This window comes from Hippocampus comes, unplaced genomic scaffold, assembly GCF_001891065.2.
Source record: "Hippocampus comes isolate QL1 unplaced genomic scaffold, H_comes_QL1_v1.1 scaffold104, whole genome shotgun sequence".
NCBI classification, from domain to species: domain Eukaryota; kingdom Metazoa; phylum Chordata; class Actinopteri; order Syngnathiformes; family Syngnathidae; genus Hippocampus; species Hippocampus comes.
Genome location: NW_017806072.1, coordinates 4110367 through 4134389, shown reverse-complemented (window position 1 = coordinate 4134389; position 24023 = coordinate 4110367). Strand labels below are relative to the sequence as shown.

General features: G+C 40.7%; 3 protein-coding genes across 3 annotated transcripts in view; all 3 read right to left on the bottom strand.

The window, feature by feature from the left end:
- Positions 1–840: 840 nt before the first annotated feature.
- On the bottom strand, positions 841–9259 carry mapk12a (mitogen-activated protein kinase 12a). The gene is made up of 12 exons (XM_019894039.1): positions 8743–9259; positions 6611–6740; positions 6471–6529; positions 6269–6380; positions 6140–6169; positions 5946–5993; positions 4372–4486; positions 3094–3165; positions 2926–3005; positions 2231–2309; positions 1940–2113; positions 841–1803 (listed from the first exon to the last, which is right to left on the bottom strand). The coding sequence occupies exons 1-12, from the start codon at positions 8859–8861 to the stop codon at positions 1736–1738; spliced, it is 1086 nt and encodes a 361-aa protein (XP_019749598.1). The 5' UTR covers positions 8862–9259; the 3' UTR covers positions 841–1735.
- A 718-nt stretch (positions 9260–9977) lies between these two features.
- Positions 9978–18396, bottom strand: selenoo1 (selenoprotein O1). Its single transcript, XM_019894035.1, has 9 exons — positions 17700–18396; positions 16489–16692; positions 16228–16405; positions 14811–14941; positions 14363–14640; positions 13894–14062; positions 12836–13021; positions 12427–12583; positions 9978–11718 (listed from the first exon to the last, which is right to left on the bottom strand). Exons 1-9 carry the CDS (start codon positions 18251–18253, stop codon positions 11503–11505), a joined length of 2073 nt encoding a protein of 690 aa, XP_019749594.1. The 5' UTR covers positions 18254–18396; the 3' UTR covers positions 9978–11502.
- Positions 18397–19922: 1526 nt separating this feature from the next.
- The window catches only part of trabd (TraB domain containing), an 8458-nt gene continuing 4357 nt past the window's right edge, over positions 19923–24023 (bottom strand). Inside the window, exons 7-10 of the mRNA XM_019894038.1 lie at positions 23847–23986; positions 23280–23452; positions 22116–22212; positions 19923–21163 (exon numbers count right to left, since the gene is read on the bottom strand). Coding sequence (XP_019749597.1) covers positions 20992–21163; positions 22116–22212; positions 23280–23452; positions 23847–23986 — 582 coding nt within the window. The 3' untranslated portion in view covers positions 19923–20991. The remainder of the gene's footprint in view (positions 21164–22115; positions 22213–23279; positions 23453–23846; positions 23987–24023) is intronic.

Genomic DNA, 24023 nt, shown 5'->3' with positions numbered 1-24023 from the left:
TACCAATCATCCACGATGCCACTCGATTATTCTTTATTCATCATCATTATTATTATCCATCCATGTTCCCCTTCGCTTATCCTCACAAGGGTTGCAGGGTGGGGGTGCTGGAGCCTATCCCAGTTGTCTTCAGGCAGTAGGCGGGGAGACCCTGAACCAGTTGCCAGCCAATTGCAGGGCTCACACAGATGAACCACCATCCACGCTCACACTCACACCTAGGGACAATTTGGAGTGTTCAATCAGCCTGCCATGCATGTTTTTGGAATGTGGGAGATAACCGGAGTACCCGGAGAAAACCCACGCAGGTACGGGGAGAACATGCGACCACCACACAGGGAAACCGGAGCTGGAATTGAACAAAGCAAACATAATGCCCAGTTCATTATGTTTTATTATTGACATCGTCTTCATGGTCATTTTCATCTGTATTGTATTTAACAGCCAGAATAGAGATGAGGGTTGTACTTTCCGACATCGCCATAAGTTAGATTTCCATTTTTCTCGATGTGCTTAGTTCATCTTTCAATTAGAGGTTCCAGTGGTGTGCAGTTTTGTTGCTGTTCTTTTTTTTTTGTGGGGAGTAATTTCCTTCGTGTGTTTTTGCCCAACCGCTCTCACAGCGCTGTCAGTTCCTAGTTTGTCGTTCACTGTTTTCATTGGCCTATTGGCCAGTTATGATTGAAACAGAGCAATTCTACGCCGTTATGAATTATTAATAGAGGATTCTTGTTGTCTGTGAGCTCTCAGTGGTTTAAAAGTGTGATATAAAAAACGCAATAGAAGACATGCACATTCTATTCTAAACAATGGTAAAATGTAAAACAACGCAGCCTGGTCGACAACTGTTGTATGTCTTTTATTAACAAAACCGCCCAGCCATCCATGTACATATTGGCACGCTTCGCTTTGTTTTGTACTTTGTTTAGCATCTTTCTCTCTTTGTATTTCTGTGGCATTAACCAGCTCTGAATAGTGCTTCAGTATGTATGTCTCTTCTGTTATTGCTAAACTTGAAGATTCTGTTTGTTTCAAAACAACAGGCATGTCTGGCTAAAATACGGTAATGATTCTCTGAAAGACACACTAATTAAAAACACGCGACTAACTTCACAAATGCATTTGAAAATTTAAATGAGTAAATGAAAGTGGGATGATATTAGCTGTCATTATTAAGGACACTGGACTGAACATGTGTCCAAATAAATCTCCCACAAATGTAAAATACAATATTATTACAACAACAAGGCAAAAGGTCACCAATATGGAATGCTGGATAATGCATCTGGTCACATTAATAAATCTTATCACAAAGAAAAAGAGACTCTCGACCAGACTATGACTGAATCGAATCCAATCTAAGTTTAACAAATCATCATAACTCATTTCTGAGTTCTACAGAGACACAAAACGATTTACAGTACTTTGTGCTGATCTAGTCTTATGTGTACCTCTAACCGAAATCATATTTCTTTGCATTTGCATTCAAAGCAAAAGCGCGAAACGCAGTGATTTGATTGTCTTAAGTTAACTGTGCAAACTTGAAGTTTGAAAGTTGAAATTGAAGTACCAGAGGAGCGGCGCGACTTTAAGCTGCCGGACCAACGTAAGACTTGAATAAGTCAAACAATGGCTGGAAAGTCAAAAGGAAAGCAGCAGTGCCCCTGATAAAATCATGAAAAGTTTTCTTATTTCTTTGAGTGAACAAACAAATAAAATGTGGGCACTTTGTGTCTTACAGAGAGGTTTCCTTGGATTCTAGCACAACAGGCTTAAAGGTTAGGATCTCTGTGAAGGTGTGACCTAAAGAAAAACAACACAATGCACACACACACACACACACACACACACACACACACACACACACACACACACAACCAGAGTAAATATTTGTCATTGCACTGATTCATGTTTGATTTCTCCTTCCCTTCAGCCTTACGTTTCCACTGTTCCAGCGGCAGCTCTGTGTTATCCAGCGAGTGGTCGTACGGCTGAGCTTCCGTCTCCTCCTCAGGTTCCCGAAACTCTGTGAAGTACGGCAGCAAGAGGGCGTCCGCCGCTGTTGCCCTGCTTTCCGGATCCAGCAACAACATGCGTTCCAGCACAGACACAGCTGAAGAATTGAGGTGGGACGGGAAATCAATTCAGGGTTGTCGGGGGGTCCATTGAAAGGTGTTTAATGAAAGGTGAGGAAAATTCTGCATCTGACTAGAAAGTAGACATGTCTTACCTTGGGGATTGGCTTTGGAGAACACTTTATGAAGGTCTTTCTTTTCTACTTTTTGAAGACCTTTAACGTAGCATTTGGCCTGAAAATGGAACATTTACATTTTAATTCAAAGAAAAGTAAAAATGGACTCACAATGAATGTAAAATTCGATTGTCAGCAGAAATAGGCAGCTCATGATTTCATTCGTTAATCAATCATTCTTGGGTCACCTGTAAGGTGTAATATCAAATACAAGTTGATTCTAATCATCTCAACTCAACTGTATTTAGAGCACTTTCAAATAGCCATCGCTGCATACAACAATAAAGCAATACATCAGTAACAAAGATGGTAGAAGGCACCAAACAGTAAAACTAAGATCAAATCTGATAAGGTGGCGTGAGGTCATTTAAAGATATGAAAACAAATAATAGGATCTTGAAAAGAACTCTAAAATGTATAGGGAGCCAGTGAAGGTTTGAGACTGTTGACTTAAGATAAGGAGACAGGGGGCACAAATCTACAGCATGGGATGTACAAGGGTCACTGGGACCAAACAGTATCACCTCTGTCTTCTTTTCATTGAAATTCAAGAAATTTTGTGACATCCAGGTTTTGATTTCTTCCAGGCAGGATAAACGTGGCCTTCATGAGAAAGCAAACTTGATCGATGGATCAAGTTTGCATTTGTTTGCTGTTGTGTGATTTAAACTCACATCATCCGATTGTAGTTTTGCTATAAATTCCTGAGATGGCGTTCCTGTGATCTTCATGATCTCCGTCAGCTGATCAAGGTCTGACAAATTTGGGGTTAAGGGATCAATTAACAAGACACGATAGTTGCTGACAAACAGGGGAACAGAATGCCCAAAATTAAAGGATACGGTCATTCCCTTTAAAAAGAGGCTTCCCTTGTAGCATTTCTGCCATGATGCAGCCAACTGACCAAATATCCACTGTGGAAGAAGCACAAGACAGACCGTAAATACAAACTTCAACGCTTTGCTTCAATGGGATCAAGTTGAATGTTGCGTGAGTGCCCCCTCGTGGAATATAAGTGACAGTACATGCGATTCACTCACAAACGCGGCCAGTCCGACTCACAGTACCAAAAGGAAATTATAAAAATAAACATTACATACATTTTTACGGAAAATTCAGTCATGACTGTTTTTGCTTGACACATTTCATAATATGAGTTCCCTGATCATCATCATATCAGCAATGGCACTAATTATTTTCATCAACACTCGAATGAGAACCAATAAAGCACATTTTCAAACGATCCAGTCAATACAAATAAATTATTACTTTCTGCCTAATATTGTGATTGGCATTTGCAGTCACTGAATCATGTTGACAGCTGTTTCTAAAATTGTATTCAGCAACATAAGAGTCAGAATCTATCAAGCTCTTGTTGAACTGAGTCTTAAAAAACAAGTATGTACACTCTTTTGAAGTGCAGTGAAATGGCAGGGAAAGAAATGCTGGATCAACTTATTGCCTGTCATGATTTTTGTTTAGATGACATTCGGTTTTGTGACCTCCATGTGCCTTTTTTGTCTCCACCGGTTCTTGTCCACGTGGTCCTTGTTGTCTCGCCAGTTTGCTCATATTTATTTCCATGGTTTCTGTCAGTCTTGGTCGGATCATTGTTGCAGTCACATTGTTGTGTTTTTTGCTGTCATATGTTTTTGTTTGTTAGTTTGAGTTTGGGGGTTATTAGGACTTTTGTTTGTGTTTTGGATTTAATTTTAAGTGTTTCTGTTAATATTATATTTGGTTCAGTAGACTCTGCTTTTTTTGGTCCTCTACCATCACGCGCTTCATGACATTGCCACGCATACACTAAAGCAAATGAGGTGTTTTGAAAACTTACATTCTTCTCAATAGTTGATGTTCTTCATAATGCAAACATGAAAAAAAGGTGCCTGACTGACTTCACTTGCAAAATCCTGTCCAATGATCCACGTCACTGACATCTGCACATGTTCAAGCCCGTTCACTTGAGGTTGCCAACTTTTGGTGGTAAATCACTGTCTTAGCAGCCTTGTCTTGAAACGCATCGAGTGCACCAGAAGAACACATACCTTCTCTATGTGCAGTACATCCAGTCAAAACATGTCAGTAAATTGAGAGCACTTGACAAATGGATCTATTACCAGTCTGGCTGTAGTGCATCCAGCTTAAGATGACTTCTGGGGCTCGGTACCAGCGAGTCACCACATAGCCTGTCATCTCACTGTCGGCCTGACGTGCCAAACCAAAGTCCAAGATCTGGCAAAAAAAGGACAAATGAAATCACATTGATGCCATCATGAATGTGTAATTGAGATAATGAGAGTTAAACAGAAAGTTTCTTCACTGCCTCGCCATTTTATCAGCTGTCACAGTGCAACATTCCTGTCTGAATAAATGCTGTTTCAGAACTTATGGGTGGTGGGTGGCAAAAACATCTCTCCACGTGTGTTAAGGCTGAACTTGAGATGAGGTGTGAATTGAAACATTGAGAAATCTCAACTCAACTGTATTTATAGAGCACTTTCAAACAGCCATTGCTGCATACAAAGTGCTGTACATGGAGCAATTTAACATATACAACAAACAGTAAAGCAAATCGGTAATAAAGACGGTAGAAAGCACCGAACAGCAAAACCAAGAACAAATCTAAGTCATGCTGAGTCAAATGCCAAAGAATACAAGTGAGTTTTGAGGCGGGTTTTGAAGATGGGCAGCGAGGAGGCTTGCCGAATGGTCAGTGGGAGGTCATTCCAGAGAGAGGGACCAGCAACAGAAAAGGCTCGATCCCCTCTGAGCCTTCTAATAATGTCTGGTCCGCAGACCTGAGGCGCCGGGCAGGTGTGTGGGGGCAGATGAGCTCAGAGAGGTAAAGTGGCGCGAGGTCATTTAGAGATTTGAAAACAAATAAGAGGATCTTGAAAATAACTCTAAAATGTATGGGGAGCCAGTGAAGGGATGCCAGAGTAGGAGTTATGTGCTCCCTCTTACGAGTACCGGTCAAGAGGCGAGCAGCGGCATTCTGGACCAGCTGGAGACGCTTAATGGAGGTCTGGGTGACTCCAAAGTAAAGGGCATTGCAGTATCTCCACATTTTAACCAAAAAGCCAAGATTTGTTAGGGTTGTGGGTGTGCTGGAGACCATCCCAGACAACTTAAAGAAAAAGTGTTTACCCCAACTCTGGACTGGTTACCAGCTAATCATGGGTTAATTAAACAACCATTGATATTGACAACTATACAATACATATTTATTGATATCGCACTTTCAGAGCAGCTGCGCCTGGAACAAAGCGCTTTACAGAACATTAAACATAAAATAATAATAATAAAACAGAACACATAATGTAAAACATTGACAATAAGATAATCGTAACAACTCTTTTACCCGAGTAAATCTAAGCAAACTTGGGGCGAACAAGCTAACTCCACACCAAGATGTTCCATCAGAAATTTGAATCAAGATATCCTGACAGTGAAGTCGACTGCCAGCCGTAAAGTCACTGTGCAGCATTACATGTTGTCATTGTTTTTGTTACCATTCCCTGCTAATTGGCTGTGTCCCATTTACTGTCTTATCAGTGAGGCCTGTGGTCTCCATTCCTATTCAACCAAATACGACTCTTTGCCTTACAGTAAAGAAAGAAAATCGAATATGATAACATTGTATTTACTTTTTTTAAACCGTTGTTACATGTGTTTGGGTGCGTGAATGTACCTTGAGCTCACAGTCTTGGTTAATGGCAAGATTTCCTGGTTTAAGGTCCTGAAAAGTTCACATGAGCAGTCAGCGTCATTACACAAAGTAAACAAGAGAGCGATAAATTAACTGCAAGTTAGCTCATAAAAAGCCACCTGGTTTTGAATAGATTACACACATGGTGGAAGTTGATACAATAAAGGTAAACTTACCCTGTGAATGATACCAGCAGAATGAATATACTGTAATAGAAGATGCATATGTGGGCCTTACTCAACAGAACAATGGGATCCACAGGTCATAAATGGCATACAACAGCAGGTCAAATGAGAGTTCTTCACCTTGAGCCCTTTGAGGATCTGATAAACCAAGTATTGGATTTTTTCTTCAGACAGCCTCTGCAGCTTCATCACTTTGCCCAGGTCTGTGCCCATGAACGGCATCACAAGGTAACTTGAGGGGTAAGGACCATTGGAAGCGTGAGAAGTAATGTGGTTGAAAAGTCATGTATTGCATATCAGCAGCACCACAATTCTCACTTACAAATCATTGAATTTGTCCAAAGAGAGATCAGCGGTAAACACATCCAAGAGACCGATCACCTGCAACGGAGGGAACATGCAGTATTATTAAAACATTTGACGCTGCAGTATAAAAAAAAGAAATACAGTAGTGGCGCTCACATTTTCATGCTTCATGTGTTTGAGGAGCCTCAACTCGCGGTAGGCTCGTTTAGCAAACAGCTCAGACTGGAAAGGTCGATACAGCTTCTTGATGGCCACTTTGGTTCTGGTTCTGACGTCCACTGCTGAGCTAAAATATATTTTTTTTAAAAAGAGGAGAAAAGTTACAAAATGTTTATATCCTCCATTTTCTAATCTGTTTATCTTCACAGGAGCCTGTCCCAGCGGTCTTGGGCATAGACCCTGAACTGGACGCCAACCAATCTAAGGGCACACATAGATGAACAACCATCCGCACTCACACTCACACCTAGGGATAATTGAGAGTGTTCCATTAACCTGCCATGCATGTTTTTAGAATGTGGGAGGAAACCGGAATACCGTACCCAGACAAAACCCACGCAGGCATGGAGAAAATTCCACATAGGAAGGCCGTAGCCATAATCGAAGCCTGCATGCACCTCTGCACTGTGGAGCCGACGTGATAACCAGTCGTCCACCGTGCCGCCCTATGTATATGATATATTTTTTAAATGGTTTAATTTGTACTGGCACACTGCATTTGAGCAAGTTAACAATCTGTCAGTCAATTAATACACTTCTCTGTGTCCATTGCTTGATGTGAAGATACTCTTCTGGCAGGCACAACATGAGATACACTTGAGAAATATCAAATAATAGCGCCTTATATCAAAGGGGCATAACATTCATTTGATGGTGTGGTTTATTGTGCAGTGGGTGCACCAGGCAAAGTTGTATCAAAAATAATATTTTGGTTTGCTGTGCAGGTGCTGGTGAGTTACAAAAGCTTAAATGGAGTCAGGTCATTAGTGAAAATGTCTTAGTGTCTGTAGTATGTTTATAATTTACAGTAAATGCTCATTTGCATGGCATAGGTAGGTAATTTTCACATTCACCGTACAGTATTTACGGCCAACAGACGGTGCAAATATTTTCATGTGTAGAGCATACATTTAATTTCCTGTGGCATAATACACCGCAAATTCTGCCTTTACAAATACAGTACTGCTCAGTTTTGATTGACACCGTCAGTGAGGTACAATAGTTTTAATCGTTTTGGTTGACTGTAGTTTGCATTGGAGTGCAACTATGGATACGTTGCATCATATAAGGAGTTCTATTTTGTAATACCCATCAAGGATGCTGTATTTGAAACGAAACAATCCATTCATCCATCCATTTTCATTTCTACATACAACCGCATTATTTATATTACATGTAATATTATTTTTGTTTGGATTTTGTCAGACAATCAACACAGGTAGTAAAATAGTAAAAATATGGTGGTTGGATACCAAATGTCACTCTTTTTTTATGTGCAGCTCTTTTATTTGTCTCATTAAATTGTGCGAGTGTACCTAATGTTGAGTGGAAACTGACTTTCATTAACAGAATCGACTCGACGTTATTGGGCAGGGGTGGCCAACCAGTCAGAGACTAAGAGACAGTTTTTTTTTTACTGTGTTACTGCAAAGAGCCACATCATACACATGGGCACACATAATCATTACAGTATACAAGGGGTATTTGTGCAGTTTTAATGATATTCAACAGATCGGGCACCTAATGAAGTGGGCAGACAAAAAGCGTCTCTCTTGAGACTCGTGTCTTTGTATGTGATGAATGGCTGCACAAGACACATAATTCCTCACTGCTACAACTGGAGGGTCTTTTCGGGCTGCGACCAAATAGCAAACAACTTTTGCTATGTTGTTCATGTGTTATTGGGTGTTTTTGAGGCACAGCAGCACGCGGGCTGGACCCTCCCACTGAGTAAATCATTATGCACACCACTGAGGGCAAATCAGTAAGACTCTCAATGTTGCCTTGGATTGTTGTGCAGCCTACAAGTCTGGAGGACCACGAATAAGCCTATATAAAACCTTGCGGCCAGCGTAATCTTTATTTCCTTTCAAATGTAATACGGAGATGAAAGAGCAGCGTGTCAAGATGAAACGCTCATCTCCTTTGTTAAACGTGCCACAACATGGTTGCTGGAGCGGTATGACATCTGTTCCTCCCGACAACTGCCATGTCGTCGCCGTCGCACGCCCGCGAACGCACACAAAAGTCTGAATGAAATTGACAAGATTTGTTACAAATATACTCACCACACAGTTCCGTATGCTCCGGTCCCCACCTGCTTCAGATCACGGTACCTATCCGGTACCTCCCATGAGGTTTTGTTGATTTCCTGCCGATAGTAGCCCGGTCTGACTCGTCGAGACATTCTTGTTGTGTGAAAGTGAAAACCACGAGAGGCGTCTTATTCTTCTCTTTCGTAGTTTAATCTCTTTGAGAGCTACACGTCCATTGTTCCAGCTCGTGCGCGTCGATCATTGCGCCTGTGTTGGTTGTGGATGCGCGTGCGTCGGGCTATCTGCTGGGCGCACCCTAAGGTCGCACAAAGCCACTCCCAACTCCAGTTTGGACGTCTGCCATGAAAGGTGAGACACCTGGAATGCGTTTAACACGACACTACGTGCAGAAAAATACGCTCGTTCAACTGGAAGGAAGATGCAAGCGCTGCGCAAAAAGCAGCCCAAAATCCCCAGAGTTGAGATGACGGCCAGAGTGACTGTCAATGCAGCTTCGTGGAAGCAAGTTCCGAAGGTTTAGAACTTACTGAGACATTATTACGTCGTCTTCTGAACATACGAGAAAAAAATTCAGCTTGCATAAGTTCAGCCTACGTGGCCTTACTGCAAATAGAAATGTTTATGTTGGTAAAAGGACCATTCATTTCCAGCGCTGCTGCCGTTATGTAACAACTGTGAAGAGGCACAGTTGTGCTGCGTAAATGAGGGCATCTGAGATTAAGATAGGATTTCATGCAAGCACAGAAGAAAATGTGCCACTTGAGTTCTTTATTTTGGGGGGAGGATTTTGCATTGTATGAACTTTTAATAGCTATTAGTAAACTTGACTAATTCATACCTTTCAAAAGTACAACTTTGGAAAATCTCAGTAAAACTTTCTTTCCAAGCAAATTGAGGTAAATAAATGAAAATTGACAGACTCCTTTCAATCCTGTCACATTTATGGCACAACGTATTATTTAATCCCACCGATCATCATCCTTGTGATCAACCTTCAAATTGTATCAGGGAAAGAAATGATGTGACAAAATGGCAATATTTGAATACTGAAGCAACTTTCACATGAAAGCATTTAAACACCAATTGGCCACAACATTAGATACACCTGCACTGTCTAATATGATCCAATACAAGAACTGTAAAAAAAAAAAAAAAAAAAAAAAACAAGAATCAGTAGTTTTGCTTGACACATGTTTATTATTGTGGCTTTAGTGGCATAATGCAAACATTTTAATATCGCAGCGCTTATTTAGATAACTACTCTGTATGGCAGAGTACAGTTCTACGCCACTGCAAACATATCAGTATGATAAAAATGAACCACAAAGAGTGGTGCCTTGAGATACAGGTGACCCAATTTACGAGTTTTATGAGCCAATGTCGGACCGATTTTTTTGCTTTTATTGGCGAGAAAAAAATTGAGATACGAGCACTGTATAGTAGCAATGAACTTGACTAAAGTCACGCCATACCAAGCAGCAGTTTGGCTGATCGTGAACACATCTTCAAAAAAGATGGCTGAGGCTGCGCATTGGCACTGCAGCTTGAAGCTTGCAGTCAAACTAAACATGAAACGAAGAGAATTACACATTGTGCGTTGAAATCAACCGCTTAACTTTGCCCTAAAGTCCACAAGCTTAATGCGAGCACATAATAGGCAACATCACAGACAGGCTAACGAATAGCATGTGTGTTGACGGATATTCAAAAACAAAAGGTGGAGCAACACATCCAGACAGATACGACGATACCGACATACATTTATAATATTTATCCTCTGCAAAGAATGACTAATATTTCTATGGCTTATGGAGGAGATGAGGCCATCTCCATGGACACTATGTCCATACGGCCGTATTACACTGCCGCCAGATAGCCAGCCAGGGCACAAGGAGCAGCACAATGCCCACTATATTGAAGGAAAAAAAAAAAGTAGCATAACCAGGTTGATTTCTTTACGTTCTATGTAATTACCTGTATGTCAGTATTGTTTGTTTTTATACATTTCTGGATTATAGAGTGATTGATTTCTAATTTCAAATAAATTACATATTTGTTATGTATTGTGGGAAGTTGGAAAAAATGGATAGCATTTCGATTCACTTCGATGGGGAACTTTTTTTTAACAGTATTGTGAGTTATGGCCACAGAACAAATTGAGCTTATACCTCAAGGCGCCATTCAGTTCATAGCTCTCTAACAATGCCAAATGTATACTGGATCATGATGGTGATGATGTTGATGGTGGTCATGATGTTGTGGATGGTCAATGTAGGTTTAATCACTCGCTCTTAACAATAAAACTGACCTAATGCATTCTATTTGGTATATTTTCAGGCATCGCCTCCATAGTTTATCAGCCTCAGACAGGTCCTTGTAAGACTTTCCGTCTGAGCCGTCATTAACAGCCACCAGGCACCAAACAGACAGGGAACATGATGGGGTGATGCGCACATATATATATCTCTTTTTTCTTAATTTGTGCAGGACCACGTCATATTTTTAGGTCCTTGCATGGTCATGACAGTAATGACACATTCGTGGCACCAAACCCAACTTTTTCCCTGACTACCCTGTGTCACTGATGTTCTGAATGGAGTGATCTCTGAATCTCCGACCCGCTTCCCTGACACCAGCCTGCCACACAGTGATAGAGTTGTGCAAATAATCAGGAGGCATACTAAAATGTGGAAAAAAAAGGAAGCGGATGCTAATACTTCCCTCACATTTGGGCAGGCCAGATGATGAAGTTCAGGGAAGTTATTACGATGATCATGTGACACAGATTGCCTGAGACCAAGCTGGAGGTTTGCTGTCATACGGTACAGGATTTCGAACTGTTGAGGCAGATGCCACCTCTTCCTGTTGCTCTTCACCATCGTCTCTCTCCCCCTGTTGGGTGGCACCACCTTGGCCCACCCAAGCAGGAACCTCCAGACCTGGCTGGGAGGAGAATGGCTTCTCCAGAACTTTGAGCACTCGCCGAACCTAAAGTACAGTATAGCCAGATATTACACATCATGGAAGTATACACTGCAGCTTGAGAGGAAGTGAAGGTGAGACTTTTCCACACTATATGGACATATGTCGGCAACATTCAATTTCCAATAACGTGCACGACAGGGTAATTGAGGAAGTTGTCCACAGACGTGAATGTGGGTGTGTATGTTTGTTTGTCTACATGTGTCCTGCACTAGTTTGGGAATGATCATGATTTAAAAAACACAAAACTTGAAAATACATTTTAAAATGTCAAAGTTGGGATTCAACCATTAAAAGTTCCAGTCGATATATTGCAAGAACAAATAAGACTAAAAAGTAGAATTTTTCAGAAAAATGGCTTTCTTTCCAGCACAGCGGAAGCTGTCATAGCTGGAGAGGAAAAATAAGACGTCCTGCAGGTATAACGGCTCGATGTCTCATTTTGCCCATTTTTTATGCTGTATACTCATGCACCATTTCACAAAATACACCTCTCACATTTTTATAAATATGATATAATACTGTATCTTTTAATGGGACAACACTGAAATCCTCCACTCATCCATGATGACATCGTCAGAAATAAATAGGCTATTCTTGGACTCGTCAGACCACAGCACACTGTTCCAATAATTCATATTTTTGTAAGTAATACCAACAAAAATGCATGCCTTTGGAGATAGTGTACAAACCACAAGCATCAGTTGATCATACCTCAGAGAAGTCACCACTCTCAGCAGCCTCTATAGCGTTCTGGGCAATGTAGTTCCGTAGCACCACGCGAGGGTTGGTGCTGTCCATCACCCTCACCCTCTCCTCCTGCACAGCCTGCACATCAGTGTTGCCCTCAAGTTCCTGAGCCAGACGCTTCCTGTAGTGGTGATACCAAAGAACACTCATAAGAACAGCAACGGAACACCCAATGACCCATTTCCTGTTTTTAATTGTCACTCCCTGACAACTTTATCACTGACAGCTCCACCTCTTATCCGGCTCATGCAGTTTAACCGCCTCATGTTCATTTTAAAATACTGCTGTTGGGTTTTTTTTTCCATGACTGCCTCCAGACAGTCCACAGCCCAATCATTGGGTCTTGCAGCCCTCCCCCACCACCACATCCCACCTATATCGTGTGATCCAGCTGGTCCACTCTTCAGTTTGTTTGGTTTTGATTTCTTCCTCGTTGGTCTCCATCAGTTCCTTCAGTTTGTTGAGTCGGCTGAGCTGCCTCGCTATTGTCATCCTGTCAGAGATCATCTGGAACAGCGCTGGGTTACTTTGTGCCATAGAAAGCAGCATCGCCAACTCCCTGCAAATAGCAGGCACAACATGCATATAACAACTCAGTTTAATGGTTTCACCGCTATCTACACAAAGTATTGACTTTATATGCAATTGCATAACGAGAAAAGCTCAACTCACGTCTGGTATGACCATTGTGTATCTCATATCTACGTTTAGCAAAAGTTCCGCGCCTCTTGAGTTACTTCCGTGTCTGTTCAAACAACATGCCTGTCTGCTGGTTGCCCCTTTATGAATGTGTGTGGTCAGAAGTTCATGTAACTTACACTGAGTGATGAAAACTATTTTGAATTAAAGAGATGTTAAAATTAAATGATAGACATACGATAGCTAGTTCCTTTTTGGGATGTAAATAAAATGGGTTTGGACTATTTATCATTCAATCAATCAATAAATAAATGAATGAAATATTATTTTGTGATTGGATGGTCGAGGGCATATAGGCTTTCCGCTCGCACGACATGTGACAAGACTAAAAATAGATTAGCTTTAGGGCACTGTGTTTGCTGTCATGTCTTATTTTGCAGCTCCGATCAATGACGTCATTGATAGATTGTGCAAATTATGAGAAATCATGACATTTCAGACCATTGGCAATTATGCAGAAAATGTAAAATATCGCCCAATTTCGATCCAGTTTTTATCAGATAGGGGTAAAGGAATTTTGTTTTGTTTTTTTTAAACCTTCAGGCTGTCAAAAAAAAAAAAACATATGGAGCGTTTGTTTCATCCAAAACCACACCAGTAATGTAACTTCACTCTTAATCAGTGATTAGCAGTATTCAGATTCAAATTCTTTAAAAAAACAATCCTAAACTCAAATTTATACTACAAATGCTTTTGTTAAATGTTCAAACTGCAGTGGCCTAAGTAGCCCACCGTGGGTCCATGGTGGGTTTATTGGCAGCTTTGAGCTCCTCCAAAGAGGCACACTGCTCCAACAGGAGGTTTGCAGCGTCTCTGACAAGCTCCTCTTCCGTCTCACTTTCTCCCTCCGAGGGACAGGAGATGTGACTTAGACTGCGGAACGTGTTGGTGAAGTCAGCCCCTGCACGGTAACAGACCACAAGTGAAAAAGACAAAATAAAAGTAAATAACATCATATATTTGGTTTCTTCTTGACCACTCTGTGATTGGTGATGAGTCACTGGATAGGAGTGTAAGATTTTTTTTCAGTTTTCACATATCAATATGAAAAGAGAAGAAAGTAGACTATAACATTAAAAAGACAAAGGTGGTCACCCTTGTTGAAGATCTGTCTTTCAACTGAGTCTTACTGTAGTGTAAAGGCAGATTTGTTTTTTTCCAGTAATGGAAAAGGGAAAGCAAACGAACACTCCAGTCTCACCTGTATTGTGCATGGTTTGCAGCAGCTCTGTGATGAGGATCTCGTCCTCCGGTTCCTGTTTTTTCAATAAACCCAGCTTCCTCCTCATATTATCAAGGTAGCAGCTGTTATACAAATCCAAATATTCCTCCATAACAGCCTTTGCCCGATCAGGGGGAAGCTCTGGATCCAGGGCCTCTGCTAACTTGACAAGATTCCATCGGCAAATAGCGGGCTGAGCCTGATACGAGTAACGTCCAGAGTTGTCTGAAGCGTTGCAAATGAACTCTGGATCAAACCTGCGTGGAATTAAACATGAATGAAGAAGGAGAAAATACAGACCTTGTGCATGTGCACAGTATATACCAGTGTAATGGATGGATGAACAATTTACAGTGGAGTTGAATTTTTCCCCACCATGCAAGACCAATAATGTTTTCAAACAACAGCTATTTCATTACAATCCCACCTATCCATGAAGCCATAGGGACCATAGTCCAGAGTGAGGCCCAGTATACTCATGTTGTCTGTGTTCAGGACACCATGACAAAATCCAACACATTGCCACTGAGCCACCAGTCGAGCCGTCCGGCGCATCACCTTTAAACAAGAAGTCGTGAAAAGTGAAAGTGGGAAGAAATGTTCTTTTTCTGACATGAATAAAAACATGTTAAAAATAAATAATCGAATCCTTTTTAGTCTTTTATTAAGTCAAAAGACCGCATTTTGGGGAACTTAATCATCTTTTTATGATAGTCTGCATTGTATGCATAAAAGTGTTTCGACCTCTCTCCAAATGCAGTAGTCTAATTTGGTGTTACAATTTGCTTGTTTTACCTCACAGTTATTGTTGTTTGTAAATGCCAAAAGGTGAGTTAATACCGTTTGTGTAAAGTACTAGTGGGCATATTTGTTTGCCCATGTGTGATGTCACAGCAGTTTGTTCTCGTGTGTTATTTAGGCTAATAATATTGATGAGCCTCGTGTTGGTGGTTCGTTTGTGTTTAATAGTTTAGCTGGTGAATACAGTCGCTTAAGTAACATGGGTTCAGGATTGTGTACATGCTAGAAGCATGGTGTTGATGCTTTACGAACCTCTTTGTTTTATGTGCTGCGTAAGCATCGTGCTGCGTAAGCATCAAATGACATCTGCAGACAGTTAGAAATCGGATGTGGAGCAATGTCAGCTATTCGCAGATATTCACTAAGTGAGGTGGGGTTCAGTCCCTATCCCTTGTGAATAGCTGGGCTTCGCTGGAATGGACGGAAAGAGTTTTGAATTTATTTAAATCGAAGCTTTTTTTCATTTTATTATGAAGCTAGAATGCCAGAATACTTTCTGATACCAATGCAAGGTTATTGATTATTATTCTAATTTCAAACGTGATTACGAATATAATTTGCCAATTTTGCAGCTAATACGATGACATGGCCATGACAGAACAGAATATAACAGTGTTGTTAAGTCTTACTTGTACTAGAAAACACATATCTAAATAACATTTCTTTGGATTGAGAGTTTTGAAGTTTATGTCATAATTTTTAATGACTCTTATATAGTAATGTAAATAAATAAAATAAAGCCGAAAGGAAAAAAAGAAGAAGATATAATAATGTGTACATATTATGTTTACATGAAGCAACGTTACTTTGAATATTTTCAAGAGCCCTCATCTAAAGTGAAGAGAGGAAGGACACAGTGACTCAGCTCATGCGGTCACCAAGTCATTTATTACAGCTTAACACAATTAAGAGGATCAAAATGGTCTTGACTTCAGTCTGTGACGTCAAGTCTTAAATTAACCACAGGTCACAACCCTGCCAAGGTTACACAGACATCTTCTAAAAGTCACTTGGGAGATACGCGTGTAATAAAGTGCTTCAACCTCTCTGAAGAAAGACACATTCCTCTCCACGCGATCTGGGTACTGCTGCTGGATCTCTGGGTAGAATGTTTCAATGACATAGTCCAGCATCTGTCCTCGGAGCTCATCATATCCATAGCTGGGACCCTGACGACCTGAGAACTCATCTGCCTGCTTAAATATCTCAAAAGAACCAAACCTGGTGAGAAAGCGGACAACAGCAAATATCAAATATAGGAATCACAAGAACACATCATACTTTCATCGGCATAAACTACTCACCTTAAAAAGGTTGGTGCGATTCTGAGGACCACCGAGCATCTCTCATGTTGAGGGTGTCCGCTGTAGTAGACATCCCTTACGACTTTGCTGTCTGATGTTACAACAGAGCCTGCTCTTGTAGTGGGCACGTGCAGGAAGTACATAGCCTCACTGCAAAGGAACTCCCTTATGCTAGAGCGCAGCACCTTACGCCCATCGGCTTGTCTATTGAGAGAGAGCCACAGTACATCAGGCAGCTGTATTTGCTCAATGTCTCATGTTAATTGGAATCACTTACAATGTTTTTCAGTATACGTGTATGCATGTGTATAAATAAATGTGTGTGTGTGTGTGTGTGTGTGTGTGTGTGTGTGTGTGTGTGTGTGTGTGTGTGTGTGTTGCCTACAAACTGTTCTATTGGATGGCAAGGCGCATTTAAGGTTCCATCTGATTGGTCAAAATCAGATAAAAGCATCCATCGATCCAAGTACTGTATTAAATAATCGCAGGTCTTTACGATGCGCAGATTGCAAGTGCCATTCTAACCAATGCTTGTTGTTCTGATTTGCTGAAGAGAAAGAGAAAGCTTTTATATGTTTCTAATATGATTTAGCAGCGTTTTGTTGCTATGAGTGACACTCAGTTATGGCTGAAAACATTGAAAAAACAGGGACTCAAAATTAGCTTGATGACGCCATTTCTGTTGAGTCATGTAGCTCGAGTTTATTTCTCTTTCTCAAGTCTAGATGTATGAGCTTTTCGTAACGATTGCATGATAAGCGGTTCAGACAATGGATGGATGTTGAGAGACAACATCAGAGCTTGAAGTACAACGACTTAAAATGTGCCTTATCTAATAATTTGGCCATCAAGAGGGACACCTAACAAAAATACTCAGTGGGTCTTTATTATTTTAAACGTTATTTAGGAATCATTTTTACTGCAGCTACTGTTACATTTTGACTCACTCCGGACAATTATTTTTCCTCATCCAATTTCATAACAGATGGAAACTGGTCTCCACTTCTGGATTAACCCAAACATACCTGTAGTGTGCAGGTTTAAATCACAAATTAAAATTTTGGGAGCAGTGTCAATCAAAATGTATCATTATTATCATTGGGAATGCACAATATCTCAGTTGCACGTTTGTGAAATGATAGGGATCCTGTTAAATGGTACAGAATCTACAGATGTTTAAAAAAAACACCACCACCACAACACGTTAGTACCTTGAATAGGGGGTAAGTCCGGCTCCTTTCACCTGAATCTCCCATCGGCCACTTGGGTTTTCGTGCAATATGTTGGGGTCCTGATTAGGTGGCACTCTTACCTCCCCCAGGTAACAGGCCGCCCCATCACCCAGCTGACCAGCGAAATGGCCGAACTGGTGGCCGCAATAACAATGAGCTGCGGGCTCGGATCCAGGCATTACTTTGGAGCCACTCAGATAGTCTGGCGCAAGTGGGTCCTCCGTGACCTCATCCCCGTTGAGCCCGAGCAGGGCCAAAGCTTCCTGGGACACCGCCACCAACCGAGGATTGGTCAGTGGCTGCGGCTGGACTCTGGAGAAACACGCTCCTTTCACCTGTCGCACCCCGGGCTCCTCGGAGCGGTCCAAAGGAAGTTTCTTCAGGGCGACGTTTTCAAAGTTGAGTCGCTCCAGCGGTGAACGCGCCATGGCCAGACCCATTTTGTCCATCCCGACCGAGTTTCGGAATCGAAACACACCTGGGCAAAAAAGACGGGGCGTACCTGATCTCAGTCGATGTACGACAAGAGCCATCAAACTAAGATCACGCCCATCTGCCTGCAGTTTGGCTGGCGCAGTTAGTAGAAAAGTTTCGTCGTCATGCTTTCATAACCCGGAAGTAACAGCGGATGTTTGTGTTCAGGTGGTGTTGCATTATTATTCATCCCACCAGAAAATGTAAAAAAACGACGGAATGAAATGCATGTTAGTAAAGTACTGTACTTTTATTCCGTATTTGAAATCACGGTCGTGCGTAGACGTTTACTAGTACGTAGACTAACCTTAGGCGAGTGAGAGAGACGCATTTTTTGTTTTGTGAACGACATAAGTTGAAAGACAATGTGACGTCTGTCGTTGAGTGTTCCTATTTCAAAGTCTAATTACGTTAGACAAAGGGCTAACTTTTCTTGCAAAAGCAACATTAACATATTGGAAGTGATGTGTGCAGGAAATTTTGAACAGTTTCAAACACCAGTAATGTATGACAACAAAACCAAACACATTCATCGTGATCTAAAATTTCATAAAAACCTGACATTTAGCTCGATGAAATTTATGGCTATCTTTGAGTAATTGAGCACATGAGACCGCCTTTATTGCGACCTTATTTTTAATAATAACGTAGGCGATTTATACTTTTCACGTTTAACTATTTCAGATTTTCCGACATGTCTACTTTTGAATTAACCTGCCTGCTTATCCTACATGATGGATAGCATTCCCATCAAACCGAACACTTTCTTTTCAAATGTCATTTCATACAAATTACAGTGGTTGAGAGGGCAAAAAAAATAATAATCGTGCAAGCCATTTCCTCTTATCTCAATTGTTCACAGGTAATAAACCTGTGTATAAACCTGTTAAAATTTAACAGAATAAGTCGGCGAGCACATATTTTGTTCAACTAAACTGGGCCAGATTTCACGCTGAGTAAATAAGTAACTGTGTTAAGAAAATGTGCTCATTCAGTATTCATACATTTTGTGACGTTTTTGTTCGGTGTTGTGCCATGAGACTTTTTAAATGTAAAATGTGTGCCTTGGCTCAATAAAGGTTGGCAAACACTGCTACGTAGAGCGTTACTTTCATTCAGTATCTAAAGCAAATATTGCTGTCGTTACATTTTTATTTGGAAACAGAAATCTGATTTAGACTTAACATTTGGTTTCCAGTGAGTGCACACTGGGGAATAAAAGCAGACATTTTCTCAGTACAATAACACAATTACAGTGTAGCATTTAGAGAGAGGATTTTATGTAAACATGAATTGAAGGACAATGACGCTTTTAGTGACACCATTTCAAGGTCCAATGGCATTTGACAAAGGGGCATTGTTTGCGCTTAATCAACAAAGGATAATTTTGCAAATTAACAAGGGAGGCGCATTTTGTCTGTCAATGCAGGTTTACAGCTGTGAGACCATGAAATTATCTAGACTTCTAGTTAAATGTGGCATCACCTGCATTATGAATGCTCTTCGATGTTGGTTCAAAGAGAATCAATACTGTATCATGATACGGAGAAATGAAATTCTCAAAGGCAGAACAGATATGGCAGCCAGAGTATCCAAGTTTGCAGTCTAGTGAGAAGCGTTTCCAAAGTACTGACGATTTTACACATTTAAAGACAATTATTATAGCTGGAAGGGGGTATGCAGTACTGCAGTACAAAGAGCTGGTGAAGTGAATGTTCGATGCTGTCATGTGCAGGCTTTACGGATGATTTCCTACACACAAAATCAATTTCCTGAATGAACCTTAAACAAGGGATTGAGGCTCAACTGATTCATGACAAACTCTGGACAAGTTATATTAACAGTGCTGTAGGTTTGTGAGGGGGGCAATGATCAGTATTATTGTTCATACTTTACTCACCCTGAGAAACATAAGCCTTGCATGCAATGAGTCTCACATGAATCTAGGTGCCGTGGTACTGATTCTATTGAAATCAATGTATCACACATTGAAAAGTCAACATTTAAAATAACTACATATAAAATATACCTTGAGAAGTTTCTAAATTTGTACTGACCTCTGGGGGTCATAAAGTACAGTATGCCAAAAATGCATTCACACTTGCTGATGCATTGAGAGGCACTTGTTAAGCATAGGCAGGTCTGTGAACATGGAAAACTTTTTTTTTCACCAACTTAAGTCTACAAATACATGCCAAGTAAATAATCAAGTTGGTAAGAATTTAATGACAACTCACTGTACCAATAATGTAAAAACAAGTTGCAAAAAAAAAAAAAGGTCATTTTCATTTTGCCATTTGGTATTAGCCTTTTTTTTCCCAATGCATTGCATATAAAATGATTGCCAACCAAAAACTGGCACTAGAATGGAGAGACGAAAGAGGAGAAACTTGTATGAAAACATTGCCGGGGGATTTGGCTGAAGATGATTTCTTGTGGATTTGACGAACCATAAAATTAAATTTTCCTCCTAATTTTAAATGTTCCTAGTTTTAGAAATGAATAAACCTTGAAGCATCATAAACACTGTCTTTTTTTAAACCTTAGAGAATAAAGCCTGTTCCACAAATGCCAAAACAATCATGTGTGTGTTGGTTTCTTTGGCAGTAAGGCTGTACCATGTCCGTTGGGGCACCACAGCGAGATGTGGCGCTGTGGTGCCCCCCTGAGGTCTTTGTTGGCTGAGCAACCTTGCCTTTTAGCCAAACATCCTCTTAAGGCCACTGGTAAAAGATGCGCTGTTTTCATGAAGCAACTGCTGTGTCAGTCCGTGATGGCTTTCAGCTGACCTGTGAGGTCAAGCAGGAGATGGTCGTAGATTGTCCACAACTGATCGGACAGCAGATGAAGACAACAGGGCTCGAACTAAACTCCCTCCAGCACGGTAGCAGACATACCCCAACATCCCGATCATGACACCTTTAACTACAGTGTGCAAAACCCAACCAAATTGAGATGGGGGTGCAACACTGCAGAAGAAAAAGAGACAGACAGAAGTGATTTTTTTGGGGTATTCTAATAGTTTTTTTCTAACATAGCATATTTCGGTGGGCAGGGTGGTCTTGTTCGGTTTTATTGTTTTGAACTTTGTTTCTTGTAAAGCTGTTTGAGTTGGATAAGGTGCAATACAGATGAAGCTGATTTGAAATTGAAATGAAGGTGAGGAGGCCAGGGGTGTTCTGCCTCTTCTGACTGTGAGTCGCATGCTGTTGCTTCTTTTGTAGTTGTGCCATGCTTCACGTAAAATAAACTGTTAATTCAAGAAACTTTGTTGGCAGCGCAGACATATGACTGCCTGGCTCCATTTAATTGGTGAAAAGGAATCAAAGTCGCCAGTGGTTACATTGGAGTGCTGAGACAGTCATGTGACAGTTCCAAAGACTTAGGTCTTTCTCACAAACTTAAACAAATACATTATGCAAGCAATAATAGATAGATGCAAAACACTGTGGCATCGCACTGAGCGACAAAGGCTTGCGGGTGTTTGTGCACAGCCCGAATGTTGGTTTTTTGTTCACGGTTCGTTTGAAAACAGTTTTAACGGTTGCCAACTGTTTTTCTTGTTGCAAAGAAATTTTGAACATGTTCGTACTTCAATGGCAACAAGGAAAATGGTTTGCGACAACTCTTTAAAACCTTGAACAAACCATGACTAAAAGGCAAAATTCGTTATGTGTGTAAAACACTCTCTAACCGGGCTTAAAAGACGCAGGCCTAAAGCTAGCGAGCGGAATGTAGGTCAACGTCATGTAGTCGATGTATCATTTATTTTTTTATGAAAATACTCAAAAAAAAAAAAAAAAAAAAAAAAAAACTCTGACAAGTCCAATTTATCCCTAAAGTTAATTAAGTAAATGTAACAGAGTAAATATGGTGATTACTACCCACCTCTGCTATTACTGAATGAAAAGACAAACATACCTCATAATTTCGCTGATGTTGAGCTGCTTATCCCAGTTTCTTTCAATGCCAGGCACATGACCCATTCCGACAACTCCCACCACAACAGCAGGCACTTCTACAAGAATGTACAAGAGATGTACATTTGATGATGAGGTAATTCCCAGAGCAAATGTAGATGTAAACTAAAACACTGGAAGCCCCAGCCCTTCTGTTTGAAAAAAAAAGTGTAGTTTTCTTTGTCGATATCAGCCATAAAAGTTACAAATGCTTCATCAGAATTAGAGGTGCTGTGAAAGGGCAGAGAATCCAGGCACCATCAAATATGTACCCCCGCTGTCACACATACTGCGCGCGCGCGCACACACACACACACACACACACACACACACACACACACACACACACACACACACACACACCTTCATTTAAAGCTCAATTCTAGAAGACAGGTAAGGTAACTTACTCAAACGTATGGGCGCTTCAAGTATTAGTTATGATTTTGAAACATATCGGGCCGTAACTTTCAACTTTCATTCAAGAAGTGTCAATCGTACCTATCATCCGCAGCTATTTTCATGGGTATACGTCACTCACCTCGGTCTCTCATAATAATACATTTTTTTTAGAAGGATATATATTCACAGAAACTATCATGGTAAAACTACCATGATAAACACAATAATATAGTTGATGTTTTTCTAAACTTCTGGCATTATGATAGAGCATCTTAATTAAATCAGGTATATCTTTTTTAAGAGAAATTAACTCTTTATCCTCAAGAATATTGAAATGTGAAACCAAGACAATATATTGTGTTAATAAAAAATACAAATAAAACAGACACAACTTCTGTTCAATAAAATTGCACTGAAGCAAATATGAACCATTTGACACAATGGAATCCACCTTATTCCTGATGGCTCTCATGGAGAAAAAACTGTGGGAGTGACTTCCTGTCAGACACCAGAAGTAGCAATGAGCCATTCCTTACAATGGCTTTCATTTCTTTTGTTTCCTTTTCTAAACGACCCATAAGCCCCCGTAGCATTTTAAATTGTCTTGCAGAGCTTGCAAACCCTTTGAGCACCGTCCGCTCCAAAGGTCTCTGCCTGCCCGTGTAGCAACCGCTGACAGGAAAGCTGTTAACGCGCACTCATTCTCATGACACAATGTATCACCTACTCTGGGCATTAGGGGGAGCCTCCACACAGCGTGTAGCTTGGCGCAGTGTGTGCGTAAGGTAGATGTCCCTCTCAGCCACGATGGTTTGGTGAAGAGCCGGAAACTCTCCGATCATCTCTGACATGGTCTGTTCCAGCAGGTCCTTCTGTTTACATTTCTCTACATCCTCTTTGCTGAAATTTGGCAAAAAGTGCAGCATGAGGAATTCAGTGTCACGTACAGTACTAATGATAGTTTTCTTGCTCATCTACGGCAGTGGTTCACTGACAAAAAGAAATAGGGAACTTGACGAAGCCAGCAGGGCTTGATATAATCTCAACAAGCTTTCAAAACTTGTTTAGTTTATTCACACATTTAAAGTGTATTTAACCACTTCTACTATAATAGCTTTGTTGCAGGGGATATACAGGTTTTTCACAGCACTGTAACTAGAAAAGGATGAAATACATTAAGAGGTATGGCTGTTGAAATTTAAAAAAATGAAATTATAAAAAAAAAAAAACAAAACAATAAAAGAACAAATAATTTATCCTTGTTATTTCTAAATTTAAAAAATGTGCACGGCACCTGATTGGGTCTGAAAGGAAGCAAAGACCCCAAGCAAGACGGGCCTTTTGCCACAGGCTGAGAGCAGCGATGGCCCTCTTCAACGTCACAGGAATGGGCCTGTCTCCAAGATGAAATTTACAGAATGGCACATGTCCAGCCTGTTTACAAAAAAAAAAAAAAAAAAAAAAACACAAA

Bases quoted from the DNA above. Each gene is read 5' to 3' on its own strand.
- mapk12a (XM_019894039.1), bottom strand. From the start codon at position 8,861: ATGTCTCGACGAGTCAGACCGGGCTACTATCGGCAGGAAATCAACAAA. The intron at 3,166-4,371 runs GTAATAGATCCA...CTTCTTCCACAG, and splicing joins GATGCACTACAGCCAGACTG to TGGATATTTGGTCAGTTGGC. The intron at 1,804-1,939 runs GTAAGGCTGAAG...GTTTTTCTTTAG, and splicing joins GCCGCTGGAACAGTGGAAAC to GTCACACCTTCACAGAGATC.
- selenoo1 (XM_019894035.1), bottom strand. From the start codon at position 18,253: ATGGCTCTTGTCGTACATCGACTGAGATCAGGTACGCCCCGTCTTTTT. The intron at 12,584-12,835 runs GTGGGATGTGGT...TCACCACTACAG, and splicing joins AGCTGGATCACACGATATAG to GAAGCGTCTGGCTCAGGAAC. The intron at 11,719-12,426 runs GTATGATCAACT...ACTGTACTTTAG, and splicing joins AGAGTGGTGACTTCTCTGAG to GTTCGGCGAGTGCTCAAAGT.